The 12,608-nt window shown below is 43.6% G+C and overlaps 1 protein-coding gene across 2 annotated transcripts; it reads right to left on the reverse strand.

The window, feature by feature from the left end:
* Positions 1 to 93: 93 nt before the first annotated feature.
* Positions 94 to 12,562, reverse strand: grik1b (glutamate receptor, ionotropic, kainate 1b). 2 transcript variants are annotated; one of them, XM_003968600.3, is made up of 16 exons: positions 12,171 to 12,562; positions 8,114 to 8,281; positions 7,775 to 8,032; positions 6,273 to 6,454; positions 6,146 to 6,199; positions 5,895 to 6,068; positions 5,508 to 5,651; positions 4,365 to 4,472; positions 4,071 to 4,112; positions 3,694 to 3,807; positions 3,419 to 3,622; positions 3,124 to 3,347; positions 2,670 to 2,788; positions 2,304 to 2,521; positions 1,979 to 2,204; positions 94 to 1,905 (listed from the first exon to the last, which is right to left on the reverse strand). In XM_003968600.3, the coding sequence occupies exons 1-16, from the start codon at positions 12,253 to 12,255 to the stop codon at positions 1,616 to 1,618; spliced, it is 2,610 nt and encodes an 869-aa protein (XP_003968649.2). In that variant the 5' UTR covers positions 12,256 to 12,562; the 3' UTR covers positions 94 to 1,615. The 2 variants fall into 2 exon arrangements, with proteins under 2 accessions (XP_003968649.2, XP_029700179.1); XM_029844319.1 differs by lacking the exon at positions 4,071 to 4,112.
* Positions 12,563 to 12,608: the final 46 nt, after the last annotated feature.

Raw genomic sequence — 12,608 nt, forward strand, 5'->3', positions numbered from 1 at the left:
TTACCTAGCAACGAACTTAACGACGAACTTAAACCAACTTTTCGTCAGTTATTTTCTTCCTGCGTCCTCAAGACGCCCCACAATAAAGACAACAAATGTTGCTTTTGTCCATGTGAAGAATTTTCTTTTAGTTTTTCAGTGGATAAAACAGCCATCAAAAGGACAAAATGAATCACTTAAGAAAAACAAGGCTGATCGTGCACGGTCCCACCTGAGCTGCTACTTAAATGCTTAAATTATAAAACTATTTAATTGTAAAACGTGACGCCAAGGAAATGAGAATTGCAGTGTGATGGGTGGGCTTTGATATTAAATCAGCTATTTTAATTTACTAAATATTTACACACTGAAGGGAAGGCTAGTTTTATTAATAGCACCAGACAAAGATCTTTAATAAATTCTCATCAACGGTATAATAGCATATCTGGGCTGAAATGTTGCCTCAACCTTTAATCCAAAGATGATCTCTTTGAGTGTGACTGTATTAAGCGCGTGTATTTATTTGTTTACATCACATCAACGGTAAATGACTGACATGAAAACAGTTGAGTAATCTTGATGTCAGTAATGTCCATGTAAGTCCTTGGTGTCAGAATATTGAATGAAGACACAGAAATAAATCAACCGTGCGCGTAATAAAGGTTTCTGCCCTGCGTGCCAGAAACAAAACCAGATTTTCCTTTCCTCAACCCTCCTTCCCAAGGAAATTCCCTAAATAATTCACAAAACAATGCAAAATGGGACAGCTGTAGTTTAAAGTCAAACTTTTTTCTTCTTTTTTTTTTTTTTTTACAGGACCAACGTATCTCACTGAAGCAAAATCAAAAGACTTCGACATATCTTCATGAAGGATCTGCTCGCGCATGCAGACAAAGGAGGTGTTCAAGTCCAAAACAGCCAGAAATCAAAGGTTAAAGGATCTAATGTTCCCACATAAATTTAGTCAGTCCGAAGCTATGTCACAACGTGTACATGCGTGTTTGTGAAATTCATATAAGACAAAAAAAGAGAAAAAGACAGTGAGCAAGTTATGGCCTGAGTGTCAAACAACTTAAATAAAATCTTATAGGAGCACTCTGTCGCCAACAGATAGAGAGCCATACTTAAATAAATGAGGACTTACACCTAGAGTATACAAAAGTGGAAATGGTTTTTTCTTCATGTCAAACTTTCTATACATTCTAAATATGTAAATGACAAAGAAGTGAGAGCAGAATGCTCACAAGTCCGTAGCGGTTGTGGAGGCAGACACGCCTCAGAAGAGACCACTTTCCATTTATGCCCACACACACACACACATACACACACACACACACACACACATACAATTATTTTAAAACATGAGATTTTCCTGTGAAGCAAAAGTAGCAAGGCCAGTATGGTTAAGGGTGAGGATATCAGAACTCAACAACCATATAGTAGAATCCTAAACATGTTTTTATTTGCATCCCGCCGACTGGCGTCCGAGCGACGGTGCGCTCCAGTGACGACGGTGCGCTCCAGTGAAACGTTAAACTCCGCTGTGGTGAGTGTCGGGGTGCAGTCGGCACATCCAGCCCTCAACCTTGTTGTCCTCTCCATGGAACAGTGAAGGACTTGAGCGGCCTCTCCCAGGTTAATACTTGTTGTGCCACTCGCACTGCCCCACGCTCACCTCCTCGATGTCCAAGTTCTTCCTGGATTTGTAAATAAACTCCCCGATTGCTACAAAAACAGAGAGGACGAGTCCAGCTGCGAGAACGATGAAGATTCCGCCAATGTTTTCCACGCCCAGGGCGCTGGCTTCTTTGCTGTCCTCCTCTGGGCAGCCGTTCCCTCTCCACCACTTCTCCTTCATCATGTGCAGCTTCCCTTCTTCCTGAAGCTGCAGGATGGCGATGGTGACCTTGTCTCTGTACGGTGAGCCTACAGCACAAAGGCGCATGACATCACTGCAGAGGAAAAGCTCTGGGAAGCCATTGCCGCTCCTGTTTCTTACCTATCGGTGTTCCCACGCCGTATCCCTTCGAATCTATTAAGCCTCCGATCTGCGTGAGATTGCAGTTCCGCTGGCTGATGTACTCGATGCTCGTGGACTCCATCAGGAGAGCATAGTCTGTGGTGAGGACCCTCTGAATCCCCTCTCGGTTATTCTTGACCAGTGCTGTGTTTTTTCTGCTGCTCATGAAGGCCCACATTTTCTCATAGGTTGAGATCTTCGATTTCTGTTGCATCAGATTGTAATATTGTGGTTACAATAAGGCATTTTGACGTCCACTGTCTCTGCCAACCTGTGATTCAACATCATTTAGTGGGAGGATTACCTTGAAGAAGGTCATAGTGGAGCCGTCCCTCACCGCACCGTATTCTATTTTGGTTTGCTTCGCCAAGTCGTCTGCGGAGTCGATTGGTGAGTCCATTCTCTCCACGGTGAGGAAAGCAGCCAGGTTAGCAGTGTACGAGGAGATTATGATGAGCGTGAAGAACCACCATATTCCACCAACGATCCTCGTAGAGAGAGCCTTGGGCATCAGTTCTGAGCCTGTGGGATGATGACACGCAGTACACCATGGGACACTCTTGCACAGTGGGGGAAAAGGCCACTACAGATTGCCAAAGTGATGGATAAAAGCATTTCCTTTCACTAGGATGAAGGTTTAAGTAACATTCCCTCAATCATAATCGTTTACCTTGTTGCATGAGCGCTCCAACTCCAAACCAAACGCTGTTTATCAGGGTAAAGTTGTTTTCAACCACATCTGAGTCGGGGTTGCAGGGGTGAGGGTTGTACCACTCATAGGGAGTGAACCTGAAGGGGAAGAACCAAGCTGTCTGCTCAGCAATTTAGAAGCCAATTTGGTGAGAAACAGCTCATCTCTGTGCTAGTTTTCGCGGATGCGCAAGTCCGGTCCTCGAGGGATGGATTCAAGCCGGGGTTGCTTCCACCTGGGGTTTCGCTTCCCTTGTTGAAAGAGTTTTTGCTTGGTAGGACACAAAACCCGGCTTGAATTCATCCCCCGTGGGCTGGACTTGCCCATCCTCGATTTAAATACATTAAATCAGTCCTTCCTAAAGCTACTGAAAAGCAAACATCTGAGACACTAAATCGATGTTTAGTTGATGAATGGCGTTATGGCCTCTTACCGGGCGATAACGAACAAAACGCAGCTGACGCCAAGACATGCCAGCAAAACATACATCCAGATATCTGGAGACAAGGGGTTGAGGAAGGAGAACACTCCTGGATTGGTGCCATTGGGTTTGTGGTAGAGGATGCTGATCCCCAGAGTCATGAAGGGCTTGGAGAAGTCTATCACTTTCTCCCTCACATAGGTGATGGTGAGAGGGGCCACAGCGAGGTCGGCCACCTGACGGAGGACAAAGCGGGTCATGACCTGCAGAACCTCCTCCTGCACGTCTAATGAAGGCCGGTACTCACGTGGTCAATGAGCTCTCGCACCATGCCGTTCCACTCCCCTTTGTCATTCTGGGCTCCGTATTTGCCATCAGACACCAGTTTTACCTCGTAGGAGAAGCCCAAAATGTTGGAGAGTTCTTTGAGCAGGTCCAGGCAGTAGCCTTCGAAGCGGTCGTTCCCATAAAGGGGTTTGTCTGATTTCTTGTACATGACGTAAGGGTTTTCCTGCAAACGGCACCTCCTGCTTGAGTAGATTCATCAAAATGATCCAGTGAGTTCTGCGGACCTTTACGTACCAGGATGGTTGTGACGATGAGGGTCCTGTTGGCCATTGAGTCGGTCACATTCGTCGACGAATCCTTGTTGGTGTCTGTCAGATTTAGGCCCGTTTGAGAGTTCCAAACACCGATCTGTGAAGGGCAAAATGGCCAGTTACCAAAGTGCCCCAAGATCAAAGGTCATGTATTCATTATGATGAATGAATGAATGAATGAGGACCAAACAAATGCAGGAGTGGGGGAGGGGGCAAGGAAAGGAGGTCAGATACCACGTTTTGTGTCCAGTATGGAATTATTTCACTGCTTATTCATTTTAAGGGGAAAGGTGACAGGGGGCAGCAGGTAAACAGGTGTATCAACGGTGCTTTATTCTCCCAGGCAGCTAAAGTACAGACCTTTTTCCACACTTTATTCAGGCGATTGTTGCCCGTGATTGTCTTGCAGGAATTATAAAGAGAGAGCATTTTAATGAATCGTTGAGCCTCGAACCCGAGGAGAAATACAATAGTCAGTGATGCGTAGATAACAGCTCTGATCTTAATTCTGATCTTCCACAGACCCGCAAATGGTCCGATTAGAACACCAAACAACAGTGCAGAACAGACTGCAATCATACAGTAGTAATGAGGACAGTGAATATCAGAACATTTGAAATTTCCCCAACAGCCATCAGGCTCGAGACAGTTTACCTTCTCCAGGCTGTCCTCTTTCAGACTGATGACGTCTAAATCAAACTCTTTACGCAGGCCGTCTGTTTTATTTATGGTTATCTGTCCGGTCAGCCCGTTCCACTGTGCCTGTGGCGTGAAGAGAAACACAACCCATGAATCTGTGATTTCATCAATGCAAAGTAAAGCAGAAGTCTAGGAAATTCTTTTTTTTTTAAACTGAATAGCTGATATTGAGCGAAGAACATGGACAGAGGTGCATTCTGGTGGACATGTTGCATTGAGGGTGATGTAAATGGAGCAGGCAGCCGTGGCCTCTGTGTCAGCAGCGGGGGCTCAGAGGTACACACACTCTGGATGGGGAGGGTTACTCAGCGGGAAAACAGTCAGGTTAAATCTCGATTACATGTTACGGCAGCGTGGGGAAATGTGCTGCAGCTTCGTCGTGCACTGGAGCCCCTTTCATGAAAGACAGCCCTCCACATGCCAACAGAGTAATCCTTTTATGAGTCAACGGGGGTCCATGCCTGAGAAAGAAATGCCACATTTTCTTGCCTCGAGAAAAACATCAAGGCAAGGAAAACCAACAAAAATGACGCGACGGTCATCAGTAGGCAAGGCTTCTGATATCTGCTTCCAATGCATCCACGGGCAGTCTCATGGTGTGAGTTGGTGTTAAACTCTTGATTAGACTGTTTCACACACACATCTGTGAGACCTACTTGGCCCGTAAGTCCAGATTTATTCCTGTCATTAAGTCCTGTCATCTTGGTTTAAATCCACAGCAATCAAAAGCGCCTCTGTCTCGAGCATGTGTCAGCCGACCATGTGTTGCCGTTTAGACGTGTGGTCACGACAAGGATTGTGTCAGATTGGAAAAGAGATTATAAAAAGGAAGGCTGCCAACCAAAGATACTGCTGAAACCCAATTGGATGCCCACTGGTGGACTTTTAAACCTCTTCTCTGCATAGCATAACTTTTACTATCGAGATATATGAAGTTCTGGTTCAGGCCTAAAATATTTAAAGCCTCCATCTACAGACGTCATGGAGGAGCCATCAAAGTTAGAATTAGAAATTAGAAAAACAGATCACTCGAGTGTAACTGGAGACAGTATGTCCCAAAAGAAGGGCAGTTGTGGCGCCTTCGTTCACCGAACTCACGTCTTTCAGCATGTTCATGAAGCGTGACCCGAAGCGCCAGGGTTTGTGTCGGTGACACTGGAGGGAGCTGACCGTGATCTGGGAGGCACGTTGTGATGCAGCAGCCACCATGTAGACGGCATCATACATCAGCGCCGCTTCGGTCTGAAAGAGAAACTCGGCCATTCTTATCGAAGAAAAACAAGTGTAAGGAACACTAAAATTGTTCATGGCAACATTGAATATTTGCTTTGTACAGTCGCACACACATAAATTGAAGTCGGTTTTAGAGCATCACTGTGGCAGCAATGTTGACCTTTAATCTTCAGTTATTTCAACTTTTGAAATAGAAGATATGGTTTTGGGTTATCCTCTTATTTAAGTTAAAGATGGAGAAGTGAAACTCACTGTCATCATCCCCTCTATCATTCCACTCTCAGCTTTCGAGGGGGCCTGCAGTCGCTCCATGGCCCACTTCTCCACCACCGAGGCCACCTGAGGATTGTCTATGTTGAGCAGGCGGAACCCCGTCATGTTGACCCCGCTGTAGCGGTACGGCTCCAGGTCCAGCGCAAACAGGTCCTGTTTAAAGACAAAATGAAGCGCTCCTGTCAAAATCAAAGCATGAGGATTTTGTTGTGTCTGCGTGATTTCCTTACCAGTGTGGTGAAGAAAAAGTGGTAATACTCTGTCATCATCCCCATGGATAAGATCTGAACAGGATGACAAATTCATTCACAGCTTAGCCTTATCCTCCAGACTGTGCAGATGTTATGTGTTATTCACCTGCTTGAGCACGTCCGCCGATGTTTGGTAGGAGCAGTCAAAGATGACATAGAATTCCTTCCCCTTCTTCATCTCCTTCAACAACGGCCGAGCATCTTTACTTCCCGTGGGGAGCTGGCGGATTTTGATTTTGATGTTGTATCTGGAAGGAGCTTTGATCAACTCTTGCAAGCGAATCAATCCTTTATGGGAAAACAAAAGCAGGAGAAGCAACGCTGGGAATAAAAGGCATGTTTGCAGAAGGCAAATACAAGTGTTATTCATGATGAGCAAGATATGAAAGGAAAATAATAATGTTTGAAATTTTGCTTTTATTTCTTTGTATTGTTTGAAAATTAGATATGACAGGTCGTAGTTGTACCTTGTTTTCTCATTATCCACATTCATCCAGTCAGTCTAAAATATGATTTTATAAAATGCCTAAATTATTGAGCAATAACAGGGTTAGACCACTGACTTATTAGGATCTGCACATAAGAAGATGAAAAGCCAAAGCAAGACTAAATGATCGATGACATTTGAACGAGATGAAGCGCACGCCAACACACATAATGCACTCCTCAGTCTGACCACTAGATGGTAGTCATAACACGTTTTCGCGCGTTAACTTACTTTTAAGCGTCGTGTGCTAAAACATAAGTAACGTAGCAATATATTTGACTCAAAATTTTAAGAGTAGCTTGATGCCACCTTTACATGGCAACAAATTAGGTAGAACATTTGAAGACGCAAGACTAAAATTTTGAGTTTATTTTACGTGCGATCTGGTTACTTCGCTTGAATTAAAATCTTTATTTTTAAACGAGGAATAGTGCCCCCTGTGGCCAGAGTGAGGAAATGCACAATAGACGTAGATCCTTTCACACAGCGTAATCGACTTTTGTCACTTCACCCTCTACTGGTGAAAATGGAAAACTACACCAAATTAAATGGCTCAACGCGACAGTTCCGGATAAAAGGGTACACTTCAGTCAAAAGCGAAATATTTCATATATTTTCGACAAATCTTAAACCTCAATTATTGTAGCTCGGTGCACTTACACAACATTTAACGTACAAGCTGAAGCCTTATTTATTTAGCGATACGTTGCTAAACGCGTTAGCATCCTCGTGTGGTAAAAATAAGCTGCTAAATGCGTCAGTTATAACAACTCCCATACTTTAAATGAAAACGTCCACATGCGTAAGTGCAAAATGCCATAAAATGATTCTGAATTCAGTGCTTTTCGTAATGAGGTCGTAGCCGGATAACTTTTATGTATTTCTGAAGCGATGCGGCGATGAAGAACGTTTCAGTGCCCTCTGGTGGTGAGAATACTGAACTGTACAACTTTGGTCATTTCACGATTGAATGCTTTAAAAAGTACGACAAAACCGGCGCTCTTTACTTTTATGCAACTTTTTTTATACATCTATTTAATGCATAAAATTGACGTATTAAAAAAAACTGGCAATGTGAGCAGCTGCTACGCAATTTACACCAAATGACTGATCTGACTCACCAGTTGCATCTTCATAGACAACAGTGACTGTTTTCCATTTGTAAAACTGTACAATGTCCAGCACCGCTCGGCTTATGGAGGTGTATTCAGGATAGAGGTTGATGTAGAAACTGTCTTTGTTGTCCACCGAGGGGTGTTTCCATCGCGTCTGGATGTGAGGGACTTCAAGGGCGTTACAAATTGACTGCACCGCACTGACGGATGAGCTGTGAGAGGGGCCAAATACGGCACCAACGCCCAGAGCCAGCTGATCACAGGCTGCAAAGGAAATTAGAGAGGAAATAAGAAATGACAGACTGCAAAATTCAAAAAGGTTTGGAGAATTAGGCAAATTCTCACCTTTCCGTGATGCCTCAAAGCTGTCAAATAGGTTTATTCTCTGGATGTCGTAGGTCAGTGTGGTGTTTGGCATCAGGGTCCTGTTCCTGTTTATGTTGGTGACAGCAAATTTAAAGGCCAGTTCTTCAACACTAATGGGCTCATTCTCAAGGGTCTCAAAGATTCCCCCTAAAGGAACAGAAAAAGATAAAAGAAGGTTTTCAGAGCGTCCTTCTGTCCATCCCCTCCGCTGTATGCTTGTTTGTCTCAAGGTCACAGATCTGACGGTGCACTAATGTGTCCTGGAACTCTCTGCGTATCTGATCCATCAGGCTGCTGACAGACAAGATTTAATCTCATTCAGAGAAAAGTTTGACTCCAAGTGACCTGCTGATTTGCGGCTTAAATTTCACAATGTGACATCAGAGTTAGTGAGATGTTGTTGGCCAGATTCATTCATTCATTCATTCATTCATCTGGTTTCTTTTAGGACAGATTCACAATCAGTTTTGATCAAATCGAGCTTTAGAACATAGCTGGTACATATTTATTACATTATATCATCAATTGTGTGCAAAAAGGGTGAAACCTAAGTTGTCTATCACTTTAGAAATTCTAGGAAGTTTCCTTAATATAATAAAGTTGTTTCACATTATCTTTCAATAATGCAACCAGTCACTAAGTTACAAGTAAGACTGTCACACAGTTAAATGTGACAATATCTAAATAAATACCAGAAAGAATTTCATTTTAATTACAACTCAGTTTCCAGCTGTTTGCCCTTTTTCCCACAGGCATCCAGTGGTCAGCATCCTCTGTGCATGTTTGTGTGCCAGGACCTCATGGATGAGGTTGTTTCAGAACTGAGATGATCATTCTAAAACCCTTCCAGCTCTTAATCCTCCACACGGCTCCAGGAGGACGTGGCTATTGCATGCCGCGACCATCAGACACTATATGACTGGTCACGAGTGCTTTACAGTAGATACATCAGGGTAAGTATAAAATACATTTGGATTAAAGCCATAAAAACAGAAATAAGCTGGATCATCGTGCCCTCACAGAGAGCGGTTAGAGATTCCGTGGTGATTCCTGCCGTCCAGGCACCAGCCTTTCAAATGGAAATCATTTCAAACAGCTGAGTCTTCAGTGAGGAATTTTAAAAGTAGTCCATTTAGAGTACATTTTAAACCTATAAGTGCAGAAAGAATTAAGGGTATTCCCAACCTTTCATCAGACTGAACGAGGTAATCTTTTTTGGTCGCAATAATACTAATTATGGAGGTATTCATCCTTTTTTATATGACCTCGCTTTCACATTCAGGCCACATGTAGAAGAGATCCGTGCGTTCTGTTGCTGAAAATTCTGAAATTGTGATTGATTTAGAAGGAGAACCTGTCTTTAAAATGCTCCCCGTGAGACCTTGATTGTGAATGACCTTTTTCTTTGCTTTAGCATAGCCTCAAACCCCAAACTGAGAGAGCCTTGTCTCGCTGCCTGGTCCTAGTTACGTCCCTGAGTCTCAGCGAGCCGCTGCTGGGGCCATTTAAAGCCCCTCTGTGGTTCAAAAAAAGCCCAGTAACCTTCTCCACCTCCGCGGCTCAGATCCAACTCTTTCATCCACAGGAGAGAATATTACATGTTTTTGTCCAACTTTTTTTTTCATATAATTTTCCAACAGTTTATTTAAAAATAAATGAAAAAGTCATTCTGCTACCTGATGGATGACAAGTTACAAAGAGCTGCGTTTATACTATCAGCTCACAAATTTGAGCCTCATAAATGTGATGATCAGTGATCAATATATTCCATTAAATTGGTCATGCTGCTGGTTAATTAGTCAGCAGTTAATTAACTCGTCATAAGTCCTGAAAGCCAGGATGGGTTCAGGTTCTGGACCTTCACAGAAAAAACCTGCAGAGCTACGAGGAGCCGTTCCTCCTGTAGTTTGTCAGTTTCGCTCATTCATTCCTTTGTTGTGGTTGTTGTTGTTGTTTGTCTAGGTTTTCTGGGATGTTTCCTACTTTCTCTAGACTCCACCACACCACACTGGCCAGTGCTCTCCCAGTTTGTAAAACCAGTCAGGAGAAACACATAAAGGCCTCCACAAACTTATTCCTGCTTCTGGTTCTGCAGGAGATGATTTACACCCACTTGTAAGTGGTCTCACCACCACCAGTTCTGCAGTTAGTTTGGACTAAATTCTTAGATTTTCTTCAGAAAATTCAGAACAAACGTCTACAACTTAAATCAAATTGCTTTTGGACTCCATCAGTCATCGGTTCTGTGTGTCCAGTGTGTTTGCGGTGATGCGATTTCTGCTTCATATGTGCAGCTGGTACATGATTCCAAACACTCCGAGGACTAAATTCACCTGGAATAAGTTTGGACCCTCACAAGAAGGATGACAAGAAAATAGAATTGAATGGAGGTTTACTGTGAAGACCCCAAAGCTAAAGGAATTCTGCAAAAATAAAGTTTTCACCATTTATGGTGACAAAGTTCAGCACGTTCTTTATGAATTAAGGAAGCCTATAAAAGCAAAAGAACACAACACCGTAGTGTTTGCTTTCCCGCCTCTCCCCACCCTGGGCCAATTCCGACCCCTCTACTCCCAGTTTACCGAGCCCGGCAGCACCACTCCAGCCTGGGTCGATGCCAGACTGCGGGTGAATGAGGAGCTCCTATCGGTCTTTGATGTGGAGCACCATGGCTGCTCTGTTCCTCGGCTCCGCCACTTGCAAACCAGTAACCAGGTTTGTGTGACACATCGACTCCAAACCAGCAGAAATAGAGGGGCAGCAGATCATCGCATCACATGTTTTTACTCTGGCCAATCGCAGCTAATCACCCCGTCCCGTTATCGGGGTCAAGTCATAAATAAATCAGATATGATTAATTCATGACGCATGCAAAGAAGAGGAAGCAGGAATTAACAAACAGCAAAACAGAGCTCTGGCCCCAAACTGCTGCTGCTCTCCCCAGTGATTAGATTTGGTCACTCCCTAAGTACCATATTTGGATAGGAGAATTTCTGCATAAAGAAGATTAGTGTTAGTTGTTTAAGGGCTCGGGGGGGGGGTAGATTTATCATTATTACCAAACCCAGAGAAAGGAGAGGACAGCACTCGCAATGTGATTGCAGCAGTTGCCAAGACAGAGAAATGATAATTGAAGAGGCCACACACCATATGGGAGAGATTAGGATGTGAGCGGGTCATGAAGCGAATGACAAAGATTAGGTGGCCTCAGATAGTGATAGATGATTTAGAGAGATTATGGAAACTGTTAGAACGCTGGCGGTGGCGGCCTATTGGCCTTCGGGGTTATGCAATGGGGCATGACTGAACGATGCGTTCAAGTCTTCCCAGGTGAAAGAAATGCAGCGGTCTTCCTGGGCGTTGAACCAAAAAAAAGAGCCATTTTTATGAGGACTTGTGAGTGAAGATTTGGATGAGCTGAACCAGAGGAGACAATATTCATTTGAGACTAAACAGTTGTTACTAAATCACATCAGAGGAAGGAAACGAGACAGGGAGGAGAATTAAAGTAAAAGAGAAGCTGACTGCAGTTTAACAACAGCCTCCTCGGATCAGCCGTCACAACACCGACGCAAACAGGCAAAATAGCCCGTGAGGTTCGAGAATCCGACAAGGACGGAGCCTCTCTGAGGCTGCTGTGTGTATGAGTGCATATTTCTGCATCACAGACATCATCACGACCCCAGATCCTCTCAACAAGGACTTCTTTAGTCCGCTCGAATGGTCATTTGGGCATTTATTTGTGTGTTCAGATGAATATATTTCTATTATTGTAGAGTTCAGAATCCGGTAACATCCATTCACGCCTCTGTCGTGGTCAAGTTTGTTTAAACATCTACACTTCTACTTAATTACATCTATTAAAAAAAAAAAAAAGCAGAAATAACGTTTGAAACGTGGTGATAATCTGACTGTCTTTTCTTATGTCATTGAGAAAATATGTTTCAGCCCATTTAAAAAGCTGCCAGTGGTCTTTAAGTTAATAATAAACACTTAGAAATCACATCGAAAAGGCACTATTGGCGTTCTTACTTACCGATTCTGAGGACTTGCTGTGAGGTCAGCCAAAACTCTGCCATAAAGTAAATTAGAGAGGATAACAGTCCCTTTTTTTCCGCCATGGTCCTCCCACTAGAGTCGAATTTAACATTGATATGAGTTTTTCTGCCCTGGGTTCTTCATGCTGATAACTTGCCAGTCCTTGTGTCCATCATACACTGGCATGTGACCCACATCCATCCCTTACTCATTGTGTTGAGAAGAAAAAAACCAACAAAAACACTCATTCCACCTACTGTCACCAGCTCTCAGAAGAACTCCAGTGTTCCCAGTCTACCATCCAGTAAAGTTCTACTCCTCATACTCATTCTGCAGATATCCTGTCCATGTTATTTTTCCCACTGCACACTTGGATTGTTGGTGGCTACTGAGAACTGTGTACCGCACTGTTGCTGTCAAATCTGCACAAAAACGC

This window comes from Takifugu rubripes, chromosome 11, assembly GCF_901000725.2.
Source record: "Takifugu rubripes chromosome 11, fTakRub1.2, whole genome shotgun sequence".
Lineage (NCBI taxonomy): Eukaryota > Metazoa > Chordata > Actinopteri > Tetraodontiformes > Tetraodontidae > Takifugu > Takifugu rubripes.